This window comes from Amblyomma maculatum, chromosome 1, assembly GCF_055883805.1.
Source record: "Amblyomma maculatum isolate TAMU_Amacu chromosome 1, ASM5588380v1, whole genome shotgun sequence".
NCBI classification, from domain to species: domain Eukaryota; kingdom Metazoa; phylum Arthropoda; class Arachnida; order Ixodida; family Ixodidae; genus Amblyomma; species Amblyomma maculatum.
This window is the reverse complement of record NC_139344.1, coordinates 261,940,261-261,962,193: the sequence shown is the minus strand read 5'-3', so window position 1 is coordinate 261,962,193 and position 21,933 is coordinate 261,940,261. Positions and strand designations below refer to the sequence as shown.

Genomic DNA, 21,933 nt, shown 5'->3' with positions numbered 1-21,933 from the left:
ACCCGAAACGCCACTACAGAAAAATTCACAGAACTGACGTTGCAATCTAGGTAAGAAAACAAGTTTTAATGCTTCAGTACGATGCAACTAGGGAATCCCAAGAATAAAGGCTGCGAGTGCTTTTCAGAAGTTTGGAGGAACTGGAACGCCCACATCTTTCGCCAGAGTGATCATTTCCTCTGAAAAACAAAACCACAGAATAATGATGACTTTTACTAAGGGGCATGTATAATGTAGGTATGTGAATAGTGCTGAAGGAAATGTTACCTCTAATCTTCTGCTGCCTTTCTGCTTCCCTCTTGTCTTTGAGCATCTCCATTTGCTTGGCTTCATACTCGCGCACCTTTGCTTCCTTTCGGGACAGCCGCCCTGTAGAAAGGGAAAAACAAAATATGTTTCGTTATGTGATAAACTATGACAGCAGTGACTAAAGAGAAGGAGCACTGTAGGAAGAGCTAGCACAGGCTCACAGTAATTTCATAGAGCAATGTGACCAAACGAAAGTGACTTTATTGTTTGTAATGCTACAGCTTCTTTCAGAAAAGAAGAAAAACTGCATAAAGTATGTGGAGCTCCAGAATTTATGTGGCTTATAATTGACATCTTTAATTGATAAATCTTACAAGCATATTACAAGATCAACGTACACACAAAAGCAGAGAAAAGAGAACATGTTATTAGTCCTCACAGAGCAGAGAACTGGAAAGTGTCGTAGGTATTAAACATACATTGAGGAAAAATTATGTCAGCCTGTATCAATAGATTGCTGCATTCTAATGACAAACATGTTACATTAACTAAAAATGGAGTTTTAATAAGCTACAAAGGGTTAAATACTAATATTATTCAGGTGATACCGACCACCGGCTGGTTTTGTCTAAACTGCAGAGCACTGACACAGTTTCTGGGCATGGATCCCACAGATAAATTTAAGCATTCACTTCAAAATGATGATCACAGAGACCTGTTTGGTGAAGACATCATCAGTTGCAATCGAGTGGTGGGAAAAAGATAAGCACAGTTGAAGAGACCCCATTTGAGCAATTATGAAGAACAAAAATTGCAGGCAGTTGGCTTCAGTGTCCCTCCAATGTAAATGCTGGTTCCAGTTATTGAGACGGGAAAGATCACCAAAACATGAAGTCACTTCAACAAATTTAACTCTGGTCACACGCCTGGTTTTTACACTACACATAGCAAATAATGAAGTAACCCTCTCCATTACCCAAGTATCATCGGTAGCAAAAAGTTACAGGATGTGTGTACGTGAGGAGATATCTATTGCAACACATTCACATGAGCCCATCGCCTGAAATGGCTGGAGGTTCGTGGGAATGTGCATGCTTCATCAGCTGGCAGCATTACCAGACTGGGTCATGAGGCAGCCCTGCAATAAATTTTTTCCTGACAAAATGCATGCTGTAAATTTTTTCTATTTAGGTATATTAGATCATTTGCTCAAAGTGCTACCACCTAAGGTTCACAGTCATTTGTACGCTTTGCATGACTATGCTTGCATCCTTTTACCTCTTTTTTGCACCAAACTTTCGTTCCCAAATTCCAATGCAATGTAAAGGTTGCAAGATTAAGCTTTCCTTAAAATTATCAAAACTGACATTTACGGCATGTGCATAGAATTGCAAATGTGCTAGAAATACGCCATTTTCAGGTAAGGTGCCCAGAAATATGTTCACTCTAAAAGAACCCTGTACAATTAATTCTTTTTACTGCTTTTCTAATCTTTTATAAGCCACCTTCTTGCAGAAATATTTCTAGCTGGAACTTAATCTTACTCTATAGGCACCCTTAGCTCACAAGCCGAGCAACGTTTAGACAAGGGGACTTGTCTTAGTCCCCTTGTCAAAACTTTGGCTCAGCTTGCGAACTCTATTCTTGTTCAGTGCTTTTTCATATTGCGTAGCCATCTTATTTGCCTCGTTCAACTCTACAGGCACCCAGTGACACAAAAATCGAGCATACTGTTTTTGTTCTGTGCATAGCATGAAATGTGCGATGATGTGTACTGTGCACAAGGCTCAAAAGTAAGAATAATAATAATAATAAAAAATAAAAAAAAAAAACAAATCGGCATACTGATCTGAGTGCGAAATTTGTATGATACTAAATGCATGTGAAGCTGCTGGCTTCATATCTGAGGTGACCATAGGTTCAAGATAATACCAGACTGGTCAAATTCTTGCATATAACAATGAAATTAAAAACATTTGCAGTACAAGATCCACTCGCTGTGGGAGGCACTTTTACGAAGTGATCATCACATCAGAATCTGTTACAGCAACCTCTTGAGTGTAATGCAGTGCCAAGCCAACTTGGCAGTCTTCGTCCATCGTAGAACTTAGGTAATTCTTCAGCAGCTGCAGGCTTGGAAATGATGTCTCGGCAGTAGCAGTGGTATGTGGTCATGAGAATCAGGAGCAGCTTGTGTAAGTTTGGGGGAAATTGGGAGTCACAGTGATTGAGGATGTAAGATGCTGTGCAGGGGCGAAGTCGTAGCTCTTCTGCATCCCACTTACTCCCCCTAGACATGCCTTTTTGTCAGCATTCTGTGGAAATACATGAACAAGCTCTTTTGCTTCACTCACGCGATGCTGCAGCAGGAATGATTGTGTGAAAATTTTTCAACAATTCTCCCCCTTCCAAACCATTATTACAAATGTTCTAAAATCAATGAAGTGTACACACACATTTCTTCGAAAATACACTTCAGGCATTTCTGTCAGAACGTTAGCATGGCGATTTTGGTGGGCACCAGCCAGCCTGGTAGTAAAGCCATCTCAGTGGATGCAGTTGACCTGCAGCAAGCTCTTGAGCCAACGGTGGTCACATCACCTGCTATACACGCCACGCCGGCTTAATCGCTTGAAACACGCCCATATATGGGAAGTCCTCCACTGCTTTTGTAAAAGCAAAGATAATAGAGAGGCCATTTTCTGAGAGTTTCCAGGAAAACGCTCCCTGGCTGGATGCTGTTGGATGTCATTTCAGAAAAGCTTTCCACATTCAGTGCCAAGTGCTAAGGAAAAATAAAGTGTCCTACACAGCACAAACGCCCATGCCCCTGGGCCCTTTGATGCGCTGCAATGCAAGGTAGTTATGGTGACATCACTTCTCATAGCCCCTTCTCTCTACTCTCTTTCTGGCCTCAGTTCCCTACTCCTCCTCTACGTGCAAATGGAGGAGAAGCTCTATCTTTCCTCCATAACAACACGCCAAACTGTGGGGCAATAACGAGGAGCAGTACTAGCACCTTCTCGGACATCATAGTGCATCAAGTAAAAAGACGCAGTCAAGTTTGTCAGCGTCTTTTAGTTATGAATTAAATAGATAAATTGCAGTGTGGAAGGTGCATCCATAAATGACTCATGCCCACCTACATTGGCCAAAAAAGGCCCATCCCACGAGTGTAAATAAATGATTGTATAAAGTTGCACAGGCTTAAGTTTGATGGTCTTGTGGCGGCCAGACCAGGCTCGGTACATCAAACATACTTGGCTTGGTGGCCACCCGTGGTGTGCGCTACTGGAAAAGAGTTCATTTGACTGTTCTTTTAAGCTTCATCTTGCTCCGACAACACACACACACCAATAAGCTGCAGTCAGTAATAGGTGCCATATTGTGGGTGTTCAGAGGAGCCCCCCCCCCCCCCCCCCCCCCCCTTCCTCGTGCCCCTGACACAATAATAATCAAGGCTGAAACTCACTGTAGTGAAAGGCTCCGTAAAAAATTCCAGCGGTGAGAAAGCCCCATCGGCAAGCCTGCGCAGAAAAAAAAAAAAAAGGGAAATTGTAATAAAGGTCCGTTGCTGAGTTAGCTGGTTCACTGTATTATTAGGAACAGCGGGAGCCGGTATATCTTTACATCACCGGCCTCCAGAAGCGTCCATTTGGCGACTTGTGTGCGTCGCACCACACGCTTGCCGCACACAAGGTCGACAACTGACCAACAGTTCTAGACGAGCAACACAATACGCATACACAGTCATTAATCAACAACACTAACGAGGCAATCTGTAAAATTGATCGGGAAATCACGACTTAAATTTTGTCAACAGCAAAATAATGGATGCAACTATGCGTGAACGTAAGCCGCGACCCACAGGTACAGAATTTCAGGGGTTGTACAACTATTCCTGAGGTTGAAACAACCACGGAATAGTGCATGATACTCATTCATTCGTATTTTTTTCAATGCAAGCCGCTTTAAAGGTCACACAATCGATCTCCAGATAGAGACCGGTCATTTGACCTCTGCTGTCCTAACGATGCATGCTACAGGATGCACTGAAAACGCGAACATGAGACCAGAAGAAAGCAATTACCCTGATGAAAGGAGACACGGAAACTGGAGGAGCTAATTCAACCATATTTACGTTTTTGAAATGAGAAGCTTAGATCACAAATTACTTCACAGGAGCAAACGAAAGCGGGCTACACTCCCCGAGCACAGCCGATGTAGAGAAGCCTAAAAGAGTGTAGGAATGACACAACGAAACTTGTATGCTCTGTTGATAGTGGCGCTACAAAACATACTTTTTGTTAATAAATGTATTTCCATACTTACTTGAAGTAACAACGTTGCTTAAATAGTAAATATATTTAACACGCTTATATTTTCTTTTTATATGCTTTTCTGCAATTGTATTTTTTGCTCTGGGTCATTTTTTTTTTTATTGACTCGATTCGCGATAGAAGTAGAAGAACGCATTACCAGCATTACCGCGACGCATCAACACCACCAGCACGTCCGAGACCGAGGGATCAGCGGGGGGATAGGCAAGAGAAGGCTGCCGTTTAGTTGGGTGAATGGCGATGGATTTTAAGTCCCACGCGATCTCGACATTACTATGGTATTTGACACATCCTTTCCATTTGTTTGTCACCTGCGCGTCCTCCGTGTTGCTCCTGCTGTTCTTTTTATCAGTAACAAACACCAGCCTTGGGATAAGAAAGCAGTACATACGGTGTCTCCTGAAACTGTTTGAGGTAAGTTTGCGATGCGAAGTTTTCGTTTATATTTGGTCACTGTTTGCAGCTCTTAGCAGTTCCGAACGTTACTGCTATCCAGCCTGTTGCGCAGAGTGCTGCTTGGTCCGTTCGCCGGTCGGCACAGTTGACATGTGCTGCGCCTATCGCCAGCCACCAACCTGTTTTGCTCAGCTAAAGAGCATATGAACTTCTCGACACGCTGTGCCAGGACACGTTATTATGATATTTCGCTAACTTTTTATGCATTTCGCATTTTGGTTATGCAGTTTGTCCGCGCACACGGAGTTGCCTCTATCCGGTGGAACTGCGCAGCGTGCAAAATACTCCGATGAGAAATTTTATTTCTGGCACCCATACAGCTGCTTATACGCTGGCGGCTGTGTATCAACTCAATTGGCTGGCCTTTAAGGTGGTGTAAATGGTCGTAATTCTGTAGGCGAGCGATCTATCGTTACGTGTCTTTTAGTTGAGTTGCCGTGCCCGCTGTTCTCAGTCACCTTTATCTTAATTTCGTCAAACGTCCCAAAGGAAGGGATACAGTGCCTGAGTTGCGCCGGCATCCACTTGTGATTTGCAGAAGGCAGGTTATACATAGTGGTTTTTCTGCGCTCAGGGATATTGTCGTACGATGCCCCGTACTACAGCTTATCAGTGAGTAGACTTGTCCCCTCTGTGATTGCATAGGGTCTCTAAAGCCCCGTCTTACGTCTGCATTGAACAAGTTTGTTTCGTAATTTTGCTGAGAACGGATAAATCTGGAGTATGGTGATGGTGTACAATAGTTCTGAACGTTGACTGCTTTGGGTATGAGATTGTGTTAGAAACTTGTAGCTTTACTTGCATAAAGTTTAGCTTTACATGGTCAAAGCACTGTCGCCATAGTAAAACTGTTATGCCATGGTCAGACCAGGAGCTTAAGTACCAGTGTTGCGCAGCTACATATGGGACTGCTCTTGGCATGAAATAAAGAAAAGTAACAGCAGTTATTGTTTTGGCAATATAGCCTTCATGTCAGGGGGTTAGGGCAGCAGAGTTGCCTATTGTGGTAGTAGTTCGGTCATATTCTGGTTGAATATGGCAAGCTTAAGTAGAAGCTGCTGCCCTTGCTGCACCTTTCACTTATATTTTAGCATGACTGTAGTTGTAATACAGCATGACAGCATTGTAGCAATGTCAGTATTAAAAAAAAAACAGCAAAACTGTCTCTTGCTTGTACATGCAGCATGTAACATAGTGTGTTATTTGATGTGTAAATTTGTATCCATGTGCAAATATTTTGACTTGAAAGTTTTTAAAATTGGGGCATATGTTATTCTTGTTGATGTGCTAACACAATTCCAGCTGTAAATGTAAGAAACCTCAGTTCAGTATATCATGAGTTCTTTCTAGTTTGTTCTGGAAGGATGTTCTTGAAGGGAAACCAAAATGCTACTAGGGGGAAAACAAAATGCCGCAAATCCTCTCTGTTAGTGGTGCAGTCACTGTTGTGTAAGGTACTAATTAAGTGCAAAGTTGAAAAATGTCCCTTGTGCATTCTTGTCTTACATGTACCTTGTAAAACAAAGTGGTGATAGTGATGCTGTTCTCACCCAGCTTTGTGAACAGAAAAAAATAGTTAAGGCCTAGTAAAAAATGTTTTGTGTTGCCTTCTCTTTTCAGCACTACAGTATCATTTAAGTGCAATGCTAATAAGCTTGAAGTGAAAACAAAAACGAGTTATGACTTCACTTTTATTTGCAGAACTGTTTTGGCTTGAATGTAATAGCTTCACACATATTGAATTTAAGTTTTGCCAAAATTTTAGGGTGAGACATGGTAATATAGTTGGTGCTTCTTGTGCTGATATTGCTATTCATCATTGCTTTTTTTTTTGCATGATGCAGGGCAGCATTCTTGCGGCAGCTTGGTTTTAATGCCATTATTAAAAATTGTGTACCGAGGGGACATTGCTACATTGGAGGATGTAGAGATGGCAGTGTGGGAACTTTTTGTGCTTGCTTTCTGTGCAGTATGGCCGAATCAAAATTGAACGAGCGAACCGGCAACGCCTCATGCGAGAAGAAAGTGCAGAAGACCTTACAGCTTTGGATGCTGAACCGACAAACACTACAACTTCAGGTGAGATTGTTACAGCTGCACCTAACTGTCACTTACACCTGTTGTGTCATCTGCAGTGATCACGAGAGACGATGTCATTGTTGGAGCTGAGCAGCCCATCATCAACATCCCACTCAAGGAGTACCACTTGGGTGACATCACGTATTTCATCAAGAAAGGTGTTGAGGTGTGAGCTGATTCCCATTTGAAGTCATTACATGCTCTAAAAACCTGTGCACTCCGTTGTCAGGCCATAATCGATGATGTGGTGACCAAGCGATTTGCAACTGCTGAATTGCCTTCCTGGAATCTGCTTACAAGGACCAACAAGAACTACACATTTGTCAGGTTAGTTTTATGCTCATACTCTGGAAATGTCATTCCATTTTTGGTTTTGTGCCCAAACTTTATGAATTGTGTGCCGTTTATTCTTTTTTATGAAAAAAAAAACAAAAAAAACAATAGAATGGCTTTATGGCAATAGCTGGCAGCAGCACTAAGCCATTATTGTTGAAGCTTCATTATCAAGCGGGCAGTGTTGTCTCTGGATGAAATTGCTCAGCACTGCACCCTTATCTTAATTACATTAATAACTGTTACTTCGTGATCCTTGCTATTTAGGAAAGCTTCAGAAAGTTCGAGCCATTGTGAATTCACCGAAATTTTCTACGCCTTTTTTTATCCTTATTAATAATAATAATAATAATTGGTTCACAGAAAGGGAAAGGCGCCGTATCTGTCACACTTGTGTCTGTGGACACCTGAACCGCACTGTAAGGGACGGGAGGAAGGTGGGAGTTAAAGTGGACAGAGAGAAAGAGAAGCCGTAGTGGAGGGCTACGGAGTAATTTCGACCACCTGGGGATCTTTAACGTGCGCTGACATCGCACAGCACACGGACGCCTCTTTGTTTCGCCTCCATCTATCTAAAAATTTTGCTTTATCATTAATGTCACCGTGGTAGACCTTGATGCATTGATTTATGCTTTAAAGGTTCATCAGGAATTTTCCCATTGTCACCTTTGTGCCCATATTATGCCATGTCCAAGAGTGGTTTAATCTGATTGTTAATATATTTTTTGATAATGATACATGCAAGCAGGACATTCTGCAGCACTTCTGTGGAGCAGCACCAGTTTTATTTAGTGTAATATTCTCCTCAGTGCAAAATTTGAATTTACCTTGCGTGTTGTTTATTCTTGACTGTTCTTTAGAGCCTTTGAATGAGTGTTGGTGCAGATATTACTTTGTTATTTACTATCTCTATCAGTTCCAATTTTAGCTGAGGTGTTCTCCTTTGTTCCAGCTTTCGACTGACAGTCATTTGGTGTATCGGTTGCCTACTCCGTTACGTTATTCTGTTTCCAATGAGGTGAGTGCCTGCCTGCTAGATGAAAAGCAATCACAATATTTTTACTTTTATTTCTTTATTGCATGTTTTGTAGAATAGCCAAAATGAAAACATGATGTTCTGCCTCTTCTGACACTAGTGACATTATTTTGGGAAGAAACTTATATTTAACTTATATTTTAATGAATGCTCTTTGATATGGGGTAGTTGCACATTTTTTAAAATAAGCACATGGAATAGTGATCCAAAAAGTCACTGAAAGATAGGCGTGGTCACACAACTGGTAACATTATTGTTTGCCCTGTGTATATATATATATATATATATATATATATATATATATATATATATATATATATATATATATATATATATATATATATATATATTTATTTTACCTAAACCTTACATCACTATGCTTATGACTGAGCTCAAATTCTAGCTACAGGATTTTATAGTGCGTTCACAAAATGGATGTTTAGCTCCTGCAGTTGGTAGGAGCTGTTGTGGTGTTTTAATAGGGGGATAAATGCATTTTCCCACTTATTCGCGGTTGACAGTCCAAACTGCCAACCCCACCCAGTGATTACACGCTACTGAGTGCATGCCCACTACGGTGGGTCGTGCTCTTGGGAACAAAGGAACAACACGTGCTGACAACAAACAGGCATTTATTGTTGCAATAACAACGCTAGCTAGTAATAAAATATGCTAATGAATCTAGGTTGACGGGTGAATGTTTGCCCATGCTAGGGCAGAGGATAAGCTCCAAGGCCGGACAGGGCGAGCAGCCAGGAAAAGTCACACGAGGCGACTGCAGAGTCCCACGAGGATGCGTTTGCTCGTGTCGGATTCCCGATGCCGAGCCCCTGACTTTCCCCGCGAGTGCAGCAATGAAGCCTTCTGTGGCACTTGTGCTGCCGCGACGCTGGTGCCATCTCTCGGTAGTTAATGTTAACCACCGACGCTAATGCCATTTCGTGGTAGCTAGAGCAGCTATCGTGAGGGAAGGCTGACTTTAAAGGGAGCGATGGGAGATCATTCCCCACACTGTTGAAATCATTGCTATAGTTGAATTCAACTCAAGAACGAAGGAGCAAACGTCCCGCAAAAGAGGCCATTTAGCCAATGGCATTGACTGATTTTCATGATGCTGTGGCTAATCCAACTATGGTGAATCTCCTTTTATCTGCTCAATCCCATGATGTCACACCGTCAGATGCAAGAGGATGATTATCCATGACATCGAGGGAATTAGATGACACCATTGGCAGGGGGAGGGGGCCTGTTTTGATGGAATTTGCTGGTTTGTCCTTAAGTTGTCTCAGACTGTAGGAAAATACTTGCTGAGTGCAAAAAAAGCTCTAACCCTAAATAATTCACATGTAACAAAACTGAAAGGCCTGTAATTAAAAGATACCTTATCAAAATGTTAAGGTAATATATGGATGAGGGGGCTGTCGGTAGTGCAGTTAGATGAAAAGGTAGCATTTCTTTTTCATTTTTCATTTCATTTCATTTATTAACCTTAAAGGCCCCTTTTGGGGTATTACATAAGGGGTGGGGTAGATACATAGAATGTTACACTTTTCACAGATTTTCACATGGTATACACATTTCAATGTGTGTTGAAGGATGATGGGCAGGTGATGGCAGCGACGGAGTGGGATAAGTCGTTCCAGTCTGACGCGGCTCATGGAAAAAAGGAAGAGGAAAAGGTTACTGTACGGGCACGTAGACGAGAGATTTGAAGTGGGTGGCCAGTGCGATGGGATATGCGTGGCGGAGGTGCGCAGATGCATGGTTCTTGGCGTAGGGAGCTGTAATAGAATTTGTGGAAAAGAGATAGTGTGGTGGTGCGGCAACGGCAAGAAAGACTTCGTAAACCAGACTGCGATTTCAAGGATGATACACTGACTTCGTACGAATACTGGGAGTGAATGAAACGAACTGCACTATTTTGGATGGCTTCAAGTGCATCGATGAGTTATCTTTGATGGGGGCTCCAAATAGGGGACGCATATTCGAGTTTAGGTCTGACCAGTGTGTTGTAGGCGAGTAATCTTACGTCTGTAGATGCATGACGTAAATGGCGCTTGAGAAATCCCAGGGTTTTATTTGCAGAAGAAATTATATTAGTAACGTGTTTGCACCAAGATAAGTCATGGCTTAAAATGATACCCAGGTATTTATATGAGTAGATGAGGTCTATTGAAGTATTAGCAAGCCTGTAAGAGAAAGAAAATGGTTTATGTTTATGGTGAAACGAAATAAGTTTGCATTTGTTTGGGTTAAGGGTCATTAGCCAATCATCGCACCATTTTTCAACACTGTTAAGATCATCCTGAAGGGCGTTTTGATCAGAGATGTTTTTTATTGAGCGGTAGATCACGCAGTCGTCAGCAAATAGACGGATATTACATGAGAGGAGCTCTGGTAAGTCATTTATATATATTAAGAAGAGGAGAGGGCCTAGTACAAAGCCTTGGGGTACGCCTGAGGTTACGGGGACAGAATTAGAAGACTGGTTATTAATAGAAACTGTCTGGCAGCGATACGCAAGGAATTCTTGGATCCATTTTAAGATGTTAGGGTGCAGGTTCAGTTGTGAAAGTTTGAGCAGTAATCATCGATGGGAAACTTTATCGAATGCGTTAGCAAAATCTAGGAATATGGCGTCAGTCTGAATATTCAAGTCAAGGTTTGCGTGTAGGTCATGAAGGAATATTGCGAGTTGTGTGCAGGAATAGGTTTTCCGAAATCCATGTTGCGCAGGGTGAAGGAAATTGTTAGTATCCAGAAACTGCATGATTTCAGAGTAGATAATATGCTCCATGATTTTGCATGGTACACTAGTGAGCGAGATAGGACGATAATTTAATGGTGAATCTTTGTTACCGGATTTGTATACTGGAACAACCTTTCCCTTCCTCCAATCATCTGGTATGGTGCCTGTGGAAAGAGACTGAGCAAACAGTAGTGATGAATATTTGGCAGAAACATGCTTGGCATTCTTTAAAAGTTTAGAGTTTATTTCATCAGTGCCTGCTGATGACGAAAGTTTAATTTTATCTATTACACACAGTATTCTGTTAACAGAAATATTCGTGATAGGCATGGTATGAGCGATGACATTAGGTAGAGTGGGCAAGGGCAAATCAGGCTCACTGGTGAAAACGGAAGAAAACGCAGTTGAAAAGATGTTAGCACATTCAGTATCACTAAATGGTTCTCCTGAGTCATTATTGAGTGTAATTGAACGCTTGGTATTAGGGTTTAGGATTTGCCAGAACTTTTTTGGGGTATTTTTTAGGATTTTGGTCAAGTCATCATGATGTCGCTTAGCGTTTTTTATTGCTGATAAGTATGAGTTTTCGGCAGAGTAATATTTTTCCCATGCACAAGTACTAGGATTCTTTCTAGCTGCCCGGAAAAGGCGCTTCTTCTTGTTCTCAAGTTTTTTTAGGCATTTTGTGAACCACGGCTGATTACGATTATCATGGAATGTAGTCTCGCCTATATACTATTGCGTGCAGCCAAAGGAGGCTTAGTATGTAACGGCAACAAACCATGTAAACTTTTACCGCTGTCGCACAGGCACTGCAAACATACGAAGGAAGCAGACGGCCACTGGCACAAAGGAAAGCATAAAGGGTGTATTTGTTTTAGGGTCTTTTTTTTTTTTTGAGTTGGTCGGTGTGAAATAATAATTTAATCATGGAGATACAGTTGATTAGAAAGTAGAAGAAGAAACAACCATATGCTACCTTTGGAATCCGATTTGGAGATTGTGGGTTGGTATCCCACCAGTGAGAGGAGGTTGCTTTTACTTCTGCTTGCCAATAAATTATCTCCACGATTAAATTAATATTTCGCACTGACCAATACAAAAAAAAAAAAAAGCCCTATGCTTTTTTTGTGTCAGTGGCAGTTGGCTCCCTTTGTACGTCATAATGAAGCTCCGCATTTTCCTACATTTGTTTGCTGACAGGCACTGCAAAGGCTCTTGAAAATCAGTTCCTTGTGTTCAAGGCATATAGTGCGCACATGGTACATGTGTTGCGCCTTTTCCACTAAGGGCCTTGGAGGCAGAAGTAGCCATCCAAGACCTTAGAGACCCGAACGATCAGCCTTCAAGTGGCTGCGATCACAGCACCATCAAGTGTAGAAAAGCAGAGGCAAAAGAGTAGAAATTTGAGCAGCTGGCAATATTTGGATCCATCATATAAATATAAAAAAGTATGGCTGAATACAATTTTGGACGTATGTTTATATGCTCCGACTTCAAGAAAAAAGTGCAGCAGCACCAACTTTCCAGGATGATAAACAAAACCTAGTGCTGCTTACAAGAGAGGCTCTCAGTAGCTATTTTGATGAGGAAGTATGATCAAATAAATTTCAAGGCTCAACGAATGAATGAAGCACTCTGCTTCAGTTTTGAAATTCACTTTTGCCTCGTAGTGCAATACTGGGGGTGAAAAAGTCTCAGAAGCAGTTTTACATATCAGCGGTAAGTCCTGGTCAACCAAATTGCATCTGCTGGCGTCACATTGCATACGGCTTCTATGCATGTTTCATGTGACTCATTGCAACGCCATCGAACTGTAGGAAAGTAAAATGAATTGCGTGAGACTTTTTTCACAAAATTCATTATTTCGTTTTTGAACTGCGCATGATCATATATTTATTTATTGAAATAAGTCAAGTTACGAATTATCTGCTATTTTACTGCCTAGGAAAGCACCCGAATTGGGCAGCTTTCTCCATGAGCTGTGCCATGGCGCAGTGCAGCGGCTACCCTTGTTCGGGATGAAACGATAGCCCGGCCCCAGAAACTGGTGCTATGCATGTGGCAATATATTTTCCTCTGGTGTCATAGTTTTGCAAGGGGCGATTTTTCAATATAGTTGTAATGTTTGCGATGTGCAGTGATGCTTTGGAAATAAGTGAGGAGAGCGCTTTACAAGCAGTGATGAAAGAAAAATAATAGTTGCCAGCAAAAGTGGGTCGGAACTGTACCGCGAATGGGTTCGGAAAGGTTCTTTCGATCTGTTCCGGTTTGGGTTCAGTTCCAAGATGGTGGAAAAAATTCAGGTTCGGTTCTGGTTTTCGGTTCCGGTACGGCACCCTGACTGGTGCATACGTATGCCACGATTTTCCTGCTCACAACCGTGGTTTGAGTGAACAATATCAGCTGTGGCCGTACCTTCATGGCCCTGTTACAGCGGCAGGCCAATATGTCTGCGATGGTTTCTTCGCCCGCGTCAGCCAGCTAGCACACGTGATGGTTTAAGTCGCAGAGAGCTCGCCGTGCTTGCTGCAGCCATCGCTAATATATCAGCCTACCATTGGAACTGGGCCATTGAGTCACGGTCACAGCAAATTTCATTCTATCAAACCACGATAGGGAGCACCATGATCGTGGTGCACGAATATGCTAGTCATGTGATGGTTTTTTATTTTGCGGGCTTTCTTTAGAGCTCGGGAAAAAAAATACACGTGAAGTTTTCTTTATCAATAATAAATGAAAGGGAGGTTTCAGAAATTGCTCCTAAATTTGCAAATTACTGTTATTGTCTGAAAGCAATATTTAGTAAATTAGAAAAAATAACTTAATTGCTAATTAGTTATTTGCAAAATAAAAAAAATGCTTGTGGTGTGCCAGACGGCTGGCATCTGTATGCAAGTGGTTTCCTTAGCCTACCTCAGATGTTTTATTTTTTAATCCTTGGCTAACTGGGTTAACTGGGACACCCCGTAGTGTATCACTGCCTTGTCGAATATGTGCTGGTGTGCCATTTGTTGAAGTTTCCAGGCCGTCACACCTGTAACTGAAGTGCGAGCTCATACATTCATTGGAAAAATAGTTGTAGTAATTTGGTCTGGAGTGCATGAGGTCTGAAAGCTTTTGTGGCAGATGGTATTTCGCATTATTTCACTTTAAAAGGCAGACAAGACGATTGATGTATTTTTTTAGGACTTTTTTAGCAGTTGGGAAAGTTTTCAAAGGTACTTGCTTGTGGGCTTATCGCTGAACTCTGCAGTCAGTAAGGTTGAAGGACATTTGTTGGTTCTTTTTTTACACCAGGGTGGCACTGACATGCATTGGCATGATTTGGCTCATCTGCTGTACTGCTATACTGGGCTACTTTCCAGAGGGCCGGTGAGTAAAGGAGGTGGTGGTTTTTTTGCTATCAGCTGTCAGATTGGTTACACTATTGCAGTTTGTGCCAAGTTGTTGAAGCACGACCTCACTGTGTTCGTTTGGCATCGGCGTTTAATATTTAATATGCATTTAATATGCATTGTTTAAGGGACACAGGGGACAACTTCAACCAATTAGTGCTTTGAGTAAAAATTGATTATCTGGCTCTTTCTGACTTTTAATGTTTGTCCAGCAGCAAAAGACGCTTTTATCGGTAAGGAAATTTTAAAAATTTTCCCTCCAGTTGATTCACATTTGTGACATTTTTATCAAACGAGATGGGTTGCTGTTATTTTGAAGTGAATGGCGGTGTAACGTGGCTTCTGAGATCCACATCCAGAAATTTGTGTTAATGCATGCATTTTACCTGCGAGATCAGCCTGTGAAGGTAACACCTGTATTTTGTTTATTGGTCCTTTTTAGTTCATAAAAACTCCGTTTTAGTGACAGTCGGTATTTTATTGATACAGGCCAACTCCTGTTCTCAATGTCCCATTGATTTCTTTTGGCCATGTTATCGATTATGGGCACTAGTGTATGCACTTAACTTTTCATAATATGATCCTGCAAGGCTTATATGCACGTGAATGTTTCATGCTAGAAAGCTGGACAGAATGGGTGTTGTTTTTGGCCATTTGAGCAATTTGTTCTCACTGTAATCTGTCCTGGATCAAGTGTGAACTCTGTATACTGGTGCTGCTGTCTTTCAGGTTAAAGCGATTCCTTTATTGGCATGTCAGCTTGATCACCTTCCGCATTTTGTCAAGGGCCGTGTCAGCCATTGTCACCTACCACAACAGGTGAGTCTTTATTTATCTGCTGTATTTGTTTTGCACAGGCAGCAATGGAAAAAAACCTGAACGATTTTTCACTTTACTTCACATAGTAAGGAGATCAAATCAGTTCATGACTAGGTCATGTGGTGCATGAGTGCATTTTTAGTATAAAAACTGTACCGATGAGCCATAAGAGTTTTTCAAATCGTTTAATATGCAAGCCAATTAAGATAGTGGAATGCACTTTCACTAATGTTTGTGGGTAATATAGGTACTAATATAGGAAATTAGACCATATGGTCTGTCCACTCTAGTGATGTCTTTCACTGAAAATGTTCAGCATGCTACTGGCTCAAGGGGTTAAGCTGGTGCTCCATGTGTTGATCTGACAAAGGCTTTCGATTCATTAGCACATGTCATGCTAACGACTAAGCTGGCCCCAGTAGGTGGGCTTGTCAATTTATCTGGCAATAGGTGTACTTAAAAGTTGTTTATTTAGCAAATAACAAGGTCTTTACATTGTTTAGACTCTGTTAAGCTTTATAAACACCAACAAAGGCAGACCTGAGGGATTGGTTCTTGATCTTTTTTATTATATATATATTAAAGAACTTCCTTACTGCTCTGCATGAGTGCAAATGCTAAGGGTGACTAACCATACCATTTGCTGGCCTTCCTCTTAGTTGGTACAGCAACTTGTTTGGTGTGACAATGGTTCTAGGTGGCAGCGCTGTATGGATTAGGGCAAGTTTCCTTAACCATGGAGGTTTGAAATAGCTGCAAAGCCTTCTGCTGTAGCCATGTGGCAAAGCTCAAGTGGAAGAATTTCTAGATGGGCAACTTCTTTAGAATTCACGATGGAATTCTGCGCACACCAATGCATAAGCGCAGGTGGCTTGTGCTTGTATGTTTGTGAACCTTTCTCACAGTGTGGTGGTACATTACTCTGGTTGCTAGGGGCCAAGCAATGGATTACTTGAACAAGGAGCTTGGTCCTGATATTAACCTGTTACAGTATGGCCATCACATAGGTTAAACAATATCACTAATTATAAAGCTGTTTTACTGCTTTTGATTCAAAGCATAACTCTACCAAATGCAATCGCACTCTCAATTTAACTATATCATTCACAGTGTTAATGACACTGCACTTCTTGGAGTAATCTTGTATTTTAGATTCGCTATTTGTGTCCCATTTCGGGAGCTGATTGTAATTGATGATAGAATTGAAGTTTTGATCATGGCATACTTCGTTTGCAATTACATCGGTTTACGCATTCATCCTTAGTCATCTGATATGGTGCATTGCATCGCATTCTTTATATTCAATACCCATTTAATTCTTTTAAAGGTCATCTTGTTTAAATCATAAGTGCTTGCAAGAGTAGACCATTTGCATAGCTATATTTGGTCCACTCTGTACAAATGCACCTGTGCTGCTTGAGCCATAGAACATACCAAGTCAACATAGTCAACACCAACATACATACATAGTCAACACCAACTCGTTACTATTATTTAGTAGTTTTCAAATCATGACATGCATGTCCTTAAACCACCGGTAACTTTTCAATGTGTTTTACAAGTGAAATAAACCAGCTAGATATACTGCATGTAATTTTCTGTTACCAGTTTCCCACACCACTCATGGCAGATGCAGCAAGCACCAAACAAGCATCTTTTTTTTTCTTTTAAGTTGGAAAAATCATTTTCCATTTGCTTGCAATTATTAAATCAGTTTTGTATTGGAGTGTAATTATTTTATCAACAATTTTTTTCTATGGTATATTGTGGCGTTTTTCTTAACTAGCTGTCTAACTCCTGTGTTATGTTATTTTCTTATCTGTTGGTTGACAGAAGGCCCTATTACTCCGAAATGCCGTGAGACCTCCTTTTATGTGTGCACATAACGTGTGTGCGTTGCAACAACTGAGAGTGAACTCGCTCATGTGCTCACAATTGTTTATATTCTTCTGATGACATTTAATCCTCACCATAAAGGATGCCTTTGGATGTTTGAAGAAGGGCTGAAGCAGTGTGTTGAACTTACCTTTGATGTCTTTTCTTTACGTTGTTATATTAATGTTTTTACTGCAAATTGTTATTATTCTAGGGAAGAATTTCTGTGCTTGTTAGATGCACATGAGCTACAAAAAGAAATTATTTTGAATCTGTACTTGTAAACTCTGTTGGAGTGTTTACAGTATGCAGAGTTTGGTTGCTGTATTATGCAGTGATGAACTGTGACTTTTTCAGAGAAAACCGGGCCAAACCTGGCGGCATATGTGTTGCAAACCACACTTCCCCAATTGATGTGGCCATGTTGGCAAGTGACAACTGTTACGCCTTGGTAAGGGAATGAGCATGCATCTTTCAGGCATTGAACATTAAGTGAGACGCTGCTTTACTGACAGGTGGGCCAGACCCAAGGTGGATTTATTGGTGTCATCCAGACAGCCCTCAACAAGGCAGCATCACACATCTGGTTTGAGCGAGCAGAGATCAAGGACAGGCAGGCAGTTGCCAAGCGGTGAGACATATATTGCGGATGAGTGCTTGTTTTATTAAAGGTAATCACATTTCTGTTGTTGCTTTACAGTCTTCGGGAGCACGTTGAAGATCCCACAAAGCTTCCAATTCTCATATTTCCTGAAGGTACTTGCATACTTTTTACTCTTTTTTACTTTAGTGATTTTTTTTTTTTTTGACAGAAATGTTACTTCTGTAGAGAACTTTTTAGCTAATTGCCTAATCTTAATGTGGGCCTTGATAACCTGCTATCTTACTGCATTGAGGACCAGGTACTAACCCATGAATGCTGATTTTGAATCATTGCCTTTTTGCACCAAGAATGGGTTGACTGAGTGTGGGGTGGAGGTTTCCAAGTTACTTGCTGAAATTTGTCAGCAGTTTATAGTGTTTTTGGTGCATAAACTGCAGTCTGCATGCCAGAAATCTTGACGTTGCTGTCCTCCAGGCTTTATTGTGTTCGCCACACTTGCTTCTTTGCTTGAGGAACGACTTTTCTTCTGTGTGCGTGTTGTTGTCGGTATAAACAGAAGGTGCTGCAACAACTGAGAGTGAACTCGCTCATGTGCTCACAATATATAGCGCAAAGCTTCACAAAAACAGTGCTAATAAGTAAATTAGTGCGGTTTTGCAAGCTTTGAATGCTTGCTACTCATTGACGCAGTACTGTTACTGCTTCCTTTTAAAAGGTTATTGCATTGAAGGACAAACTTCATAGCCATAATATTCGAGTTTTATTGTAAGTAGCCACAGTAATGCGACATTAGCAGTAAACATGTTGATGAAAAATTGTGCCTCATAGCTAATTTAGAGTCATATTTTCTTAAGTAAATTTGCAGATTAATTTTTCATGGTAAATTACATTTGTATTTGTTTTATATAACTGCACATGCACTTGACTTAGTAATTTAACAGTGACGCATTTTTGTCTTTTCACTTTGCATCTCTGGTAAGGTTGAAGATAAGGGCCCCTATGTATCGCAGAGTGATGAGACTGTTTGAGAAATATTAAGATTAGGACACCGAAAATAATGTAATACAACGTAAGGAACTGTGGCGGAAAACAAAGTAGAGTGGTTATGCTAGTCTGTAGATTACTCTTCAAGAAATATATATAACAATATCTTTTTTGTGCAGAAAGATTACTTCGTTGCTGAGGAAATTGCATATTAAATCTCCACTTTTTTCTCCCATTTACATTGCCACAAAATGTTGGGAATGTGATCATTTTAATGACATAGGATGTTTTGGGTTCTTGTAAGATGAGAGAAAATCAGCAGAAGTGGAAACCACTTTACCGGCTGATCAGATAGGCCCTTTGTTAGTATCAGTAGGCTCCTCAGCAGAAGTGGAAACCACTTTACTGGCTGATCAGATAGGCCCTTTGTTAGTATCAGTAGGCTCCGCCGTGCTCTACAACACCTTTCATGGTTTTAACTGCTGTCACAAGTCATATTAGTATGCGCCATGAAACCCCATATAACTAACATGTAAGTCATATTGGTCTTCCCATTCAGTACTTTCTCGTTGAATATTGTTACATGAAAAAGTGATAAGCCATTTCTCGTTGAATATTGTTACATGAAAAAGTGATAAGCCATTAGTCATCAAGCTCAAGTACACAGAATGTGTAGGGGGTACCACTATATCGCTTTCACATATATGTATTTTTCTGGCTTGTCCATGGTAAAAATGATGTATTGGCCATCTCGAGATTTTAACTCAACCTAGCTATGCTTGTCGTTCGTCTTCAATGTCTCATTGTTTTATTGTTTTCCACTAGCATTACACAGACCTTTAGTATAGTAGGACAGATATAAATAGCATTAAAAAGAAAGACTTCTCACATTGTCTTCAAAGGATTTGACATATGAACTTGATTATGGTGATGTATGTGTGGAGGTTGCCCAGTCTTCAATTGGACAACAGGTATAAATGTGGCTTCTTTTCACTAATGATGTGATGGAATTTTGGCTCCTTTAGGCACTTGCATCAACAACACATCAGTGATGCAATTCAAGAAAGGCAGCTTTGAGGTTGGTGGCACCATCTACCCGGCTGCGATCAAGTATGATGCACGGTTTGGAGATGCCTTCTGGAACAGCAGCAAGCAGAACTACATTCACTACCTGGCCATGATGATGTCATCATGGGCTATTGTCTGTGATGTGTGGTATCTGCCGCCCATGCACAAAAGGGTTAGTAGGGTTCGTTGTCCAACTAAAGATAATGCAGTCAATCCTGGATATAATACCTGCCATGGTGGCTCAGTGGTTAGGGCACCTGGCTGCTGAGCCACAACTGCAGTCTTGTAATGGATGCGAATAAGAAAATGATACTTGTGTGCTTTACGAGGTCAGTGCATGTTAAAGACCTCTATTTGGTCAAAATTCTTTCAGAGTCCTCCACTGCAGCGCCCGTCATATTCTTTGGGTCGCTTCAGGACTCAAAGGGTATTGCGAAATAGTTTGGTACGACAGCAATTTTATATATGCGGCATGCAATTAACCTTTCTGTAACCAAGGCTCAAGAATGTGGTACCGCTGCATTGGCAGTGCTGTTCTACACTGTGGTGCAACCTGGCAGCATGTGGCTTGTTGCTAGACCTAGGCTGCTTTGCATCAATGCCACAGCAGACAGACTTGAAGCTAGTCACCACCCTAGAGCCTCAGCCGCTCCGGTGGTCATCAGCTCACGGAACTTGACATAGCTCGAGAAATCAAGGGGGCAGGGGCCAAGCTATGCAGTGAAGCAACCTTTCGTTTCTCGAGAGTACAGACGACTCCACGTAAGCAGCCGTCTGCCGAGTTTCGCCCTTATTTTCGCACCAAAATTTGGCTGAAAATGTAATGTTCCCAGTGATAGAATATTTTTTCGTTTGTTATAAAATTACTTTGCTGTATCCACTGAGACGCTTTTATTTACTTCATTAAAACCATACCCATATTGTATTCGAAATGCAAAAATGGGGGTGGGAAATTGAAATCCCTTCATTATAACCACTATTTCGCTATAAGTGGCTTGGCTATAACCAGGCTAGACTGTAAAATGTATGCAGTGTTTTGCCAGTGTACATATCTGCTTTCTATTTATTTTTCCTTGCATAAACACAGATGCTTTTACCTTGTAGTGGCATTTAGGGCTGGGTTCTTGACGGGCCGAAAATCACGAAAAAAATTAAGTTTTTGAAAATCACATTTTGGAAATCTACAACCCATCTCCTACATACCGAATAATTCACTCCATGGGGCATTAATTCAACTTTGAGGTACAAACGCACTGAATAAATCCCACCTCTATCATTTTTTATCATTTACTCAAAACACAAATTTTTGATAGTTTGCTAGTTCACAACAAGGATATCTTTGCATCTAGAGCAGATAAAGGAATTATTTTTACTGCAGCATGATCCTACATTGTTTGGGACGTTAAACCCCACAAACCAAACCAAACCAATTCTTTATACTGTATACTATCTAGCCACATGTTAAGAATAGTTTTCTGATGAGCGTTTTTTTCTCGGTTGTTTCTGTGAACAAGGGAGTGAAAATGACGAATATTTTGAAAACTAATCGACATATCAGAAAAAGAATTACATATATTTGAAATCAGCATAAAAATCTGATTAAGACTGTGCATTTTCATTGCATATAGTGTAAAAGTAAAGGAAGATTTAAGGACTAGTGTAAGTTTTCTATGGTGAAAGCATGTTTTTGTTGTTTCCAGGAGGACGAGTCATCAGTGGAGTTTGCCAACCGGGTCAAGTCCAAGATTGCCGAGCAGGGTGGCCTCCTCGACTTGAACTGGGATGGTCTGCTCAAGCGCTCCTATGTCAAGCGAGAGTGGAAGGAACAGCAACAGAAGGAGTTCAGCCAACGCCTCAAGCTCACATGAGCCTGGGGATGGAAGGAGAGGCTGCTTGGACACGCATGTACATAGCACGGGTTGGTTTAGTTTCTACTCAAGGCC

At 41.1% G+C, this 21,933-nt stretch overlaps 2 protein-coding genes across 2 annotated transcripts; one reads left to right on the top strand and one right to left on the bottom strand.

The window, feature by feature from the left end:
- Nucleotides 1-45: 45 nt before the first annotated feature.
- Nucleotides 46-4,498, bottom strand: ATPsynE (ATP synthase, subunit E). Its single transcript, XM_084591061.1, has 4 exons — nucleotides 4,340-4,498; nucleotides 3,722-3,776; nucleotides 268-369; nucleotides 46-179 (listed from the first exon to the last, which is right to left on the bottom strand). The coding sequence occupies exons 1-4, from the start codon at nucleotides 4,382-4,384 to the stop codon at nucleotides 124-126; spliced, it is 258 nt and encodes an 85-aa protein (XP_084447187.1). The 5' UTR covers nucleotides 4,385-4,498; the 3' UTR covers nucleotides 46-123.
- Nucleotides 4,499-4,709: 211 nt separating this feature from the next.
- On the top strand, nucleotides 4,710-21,909 carry Gpat4 (Glycerol-3-phosphate acyltransferase 4). Its single transcript, XM_084591060.1, has 12 exons — nucleotides 4,710-5,003; nucleotides 7,016-7,124; nucleotides 7,181-7,290; nucleotides 7,354-7,451; nucleotides 8,410-8,475; nucleotides 14,543-14,617; nucleotides 15,370-15,459; nucleotides 17,692-17,785; nucleotides 17,850-17,965; nucleotides 18,035-18,090; nucleotides 19,948-20,162; nucleotides 21,691-21,909. The coding sequence occupies exons 1-12, from the start codon at nucleotides 4,824-4,826 to the stop codon at nucleotides 21,856-21,858; spliced, it is 1,377 nt and encodes a 458-aa protein (XP_084447186.1). The 5' UTR covers nucleotides 4,710-4,823; the 3' UTR covers nucleotides 21,859-21,909.
- The last annotated feature ends 24 nt before the right edge of the window (nucleotides 21,910-21,933 follow it).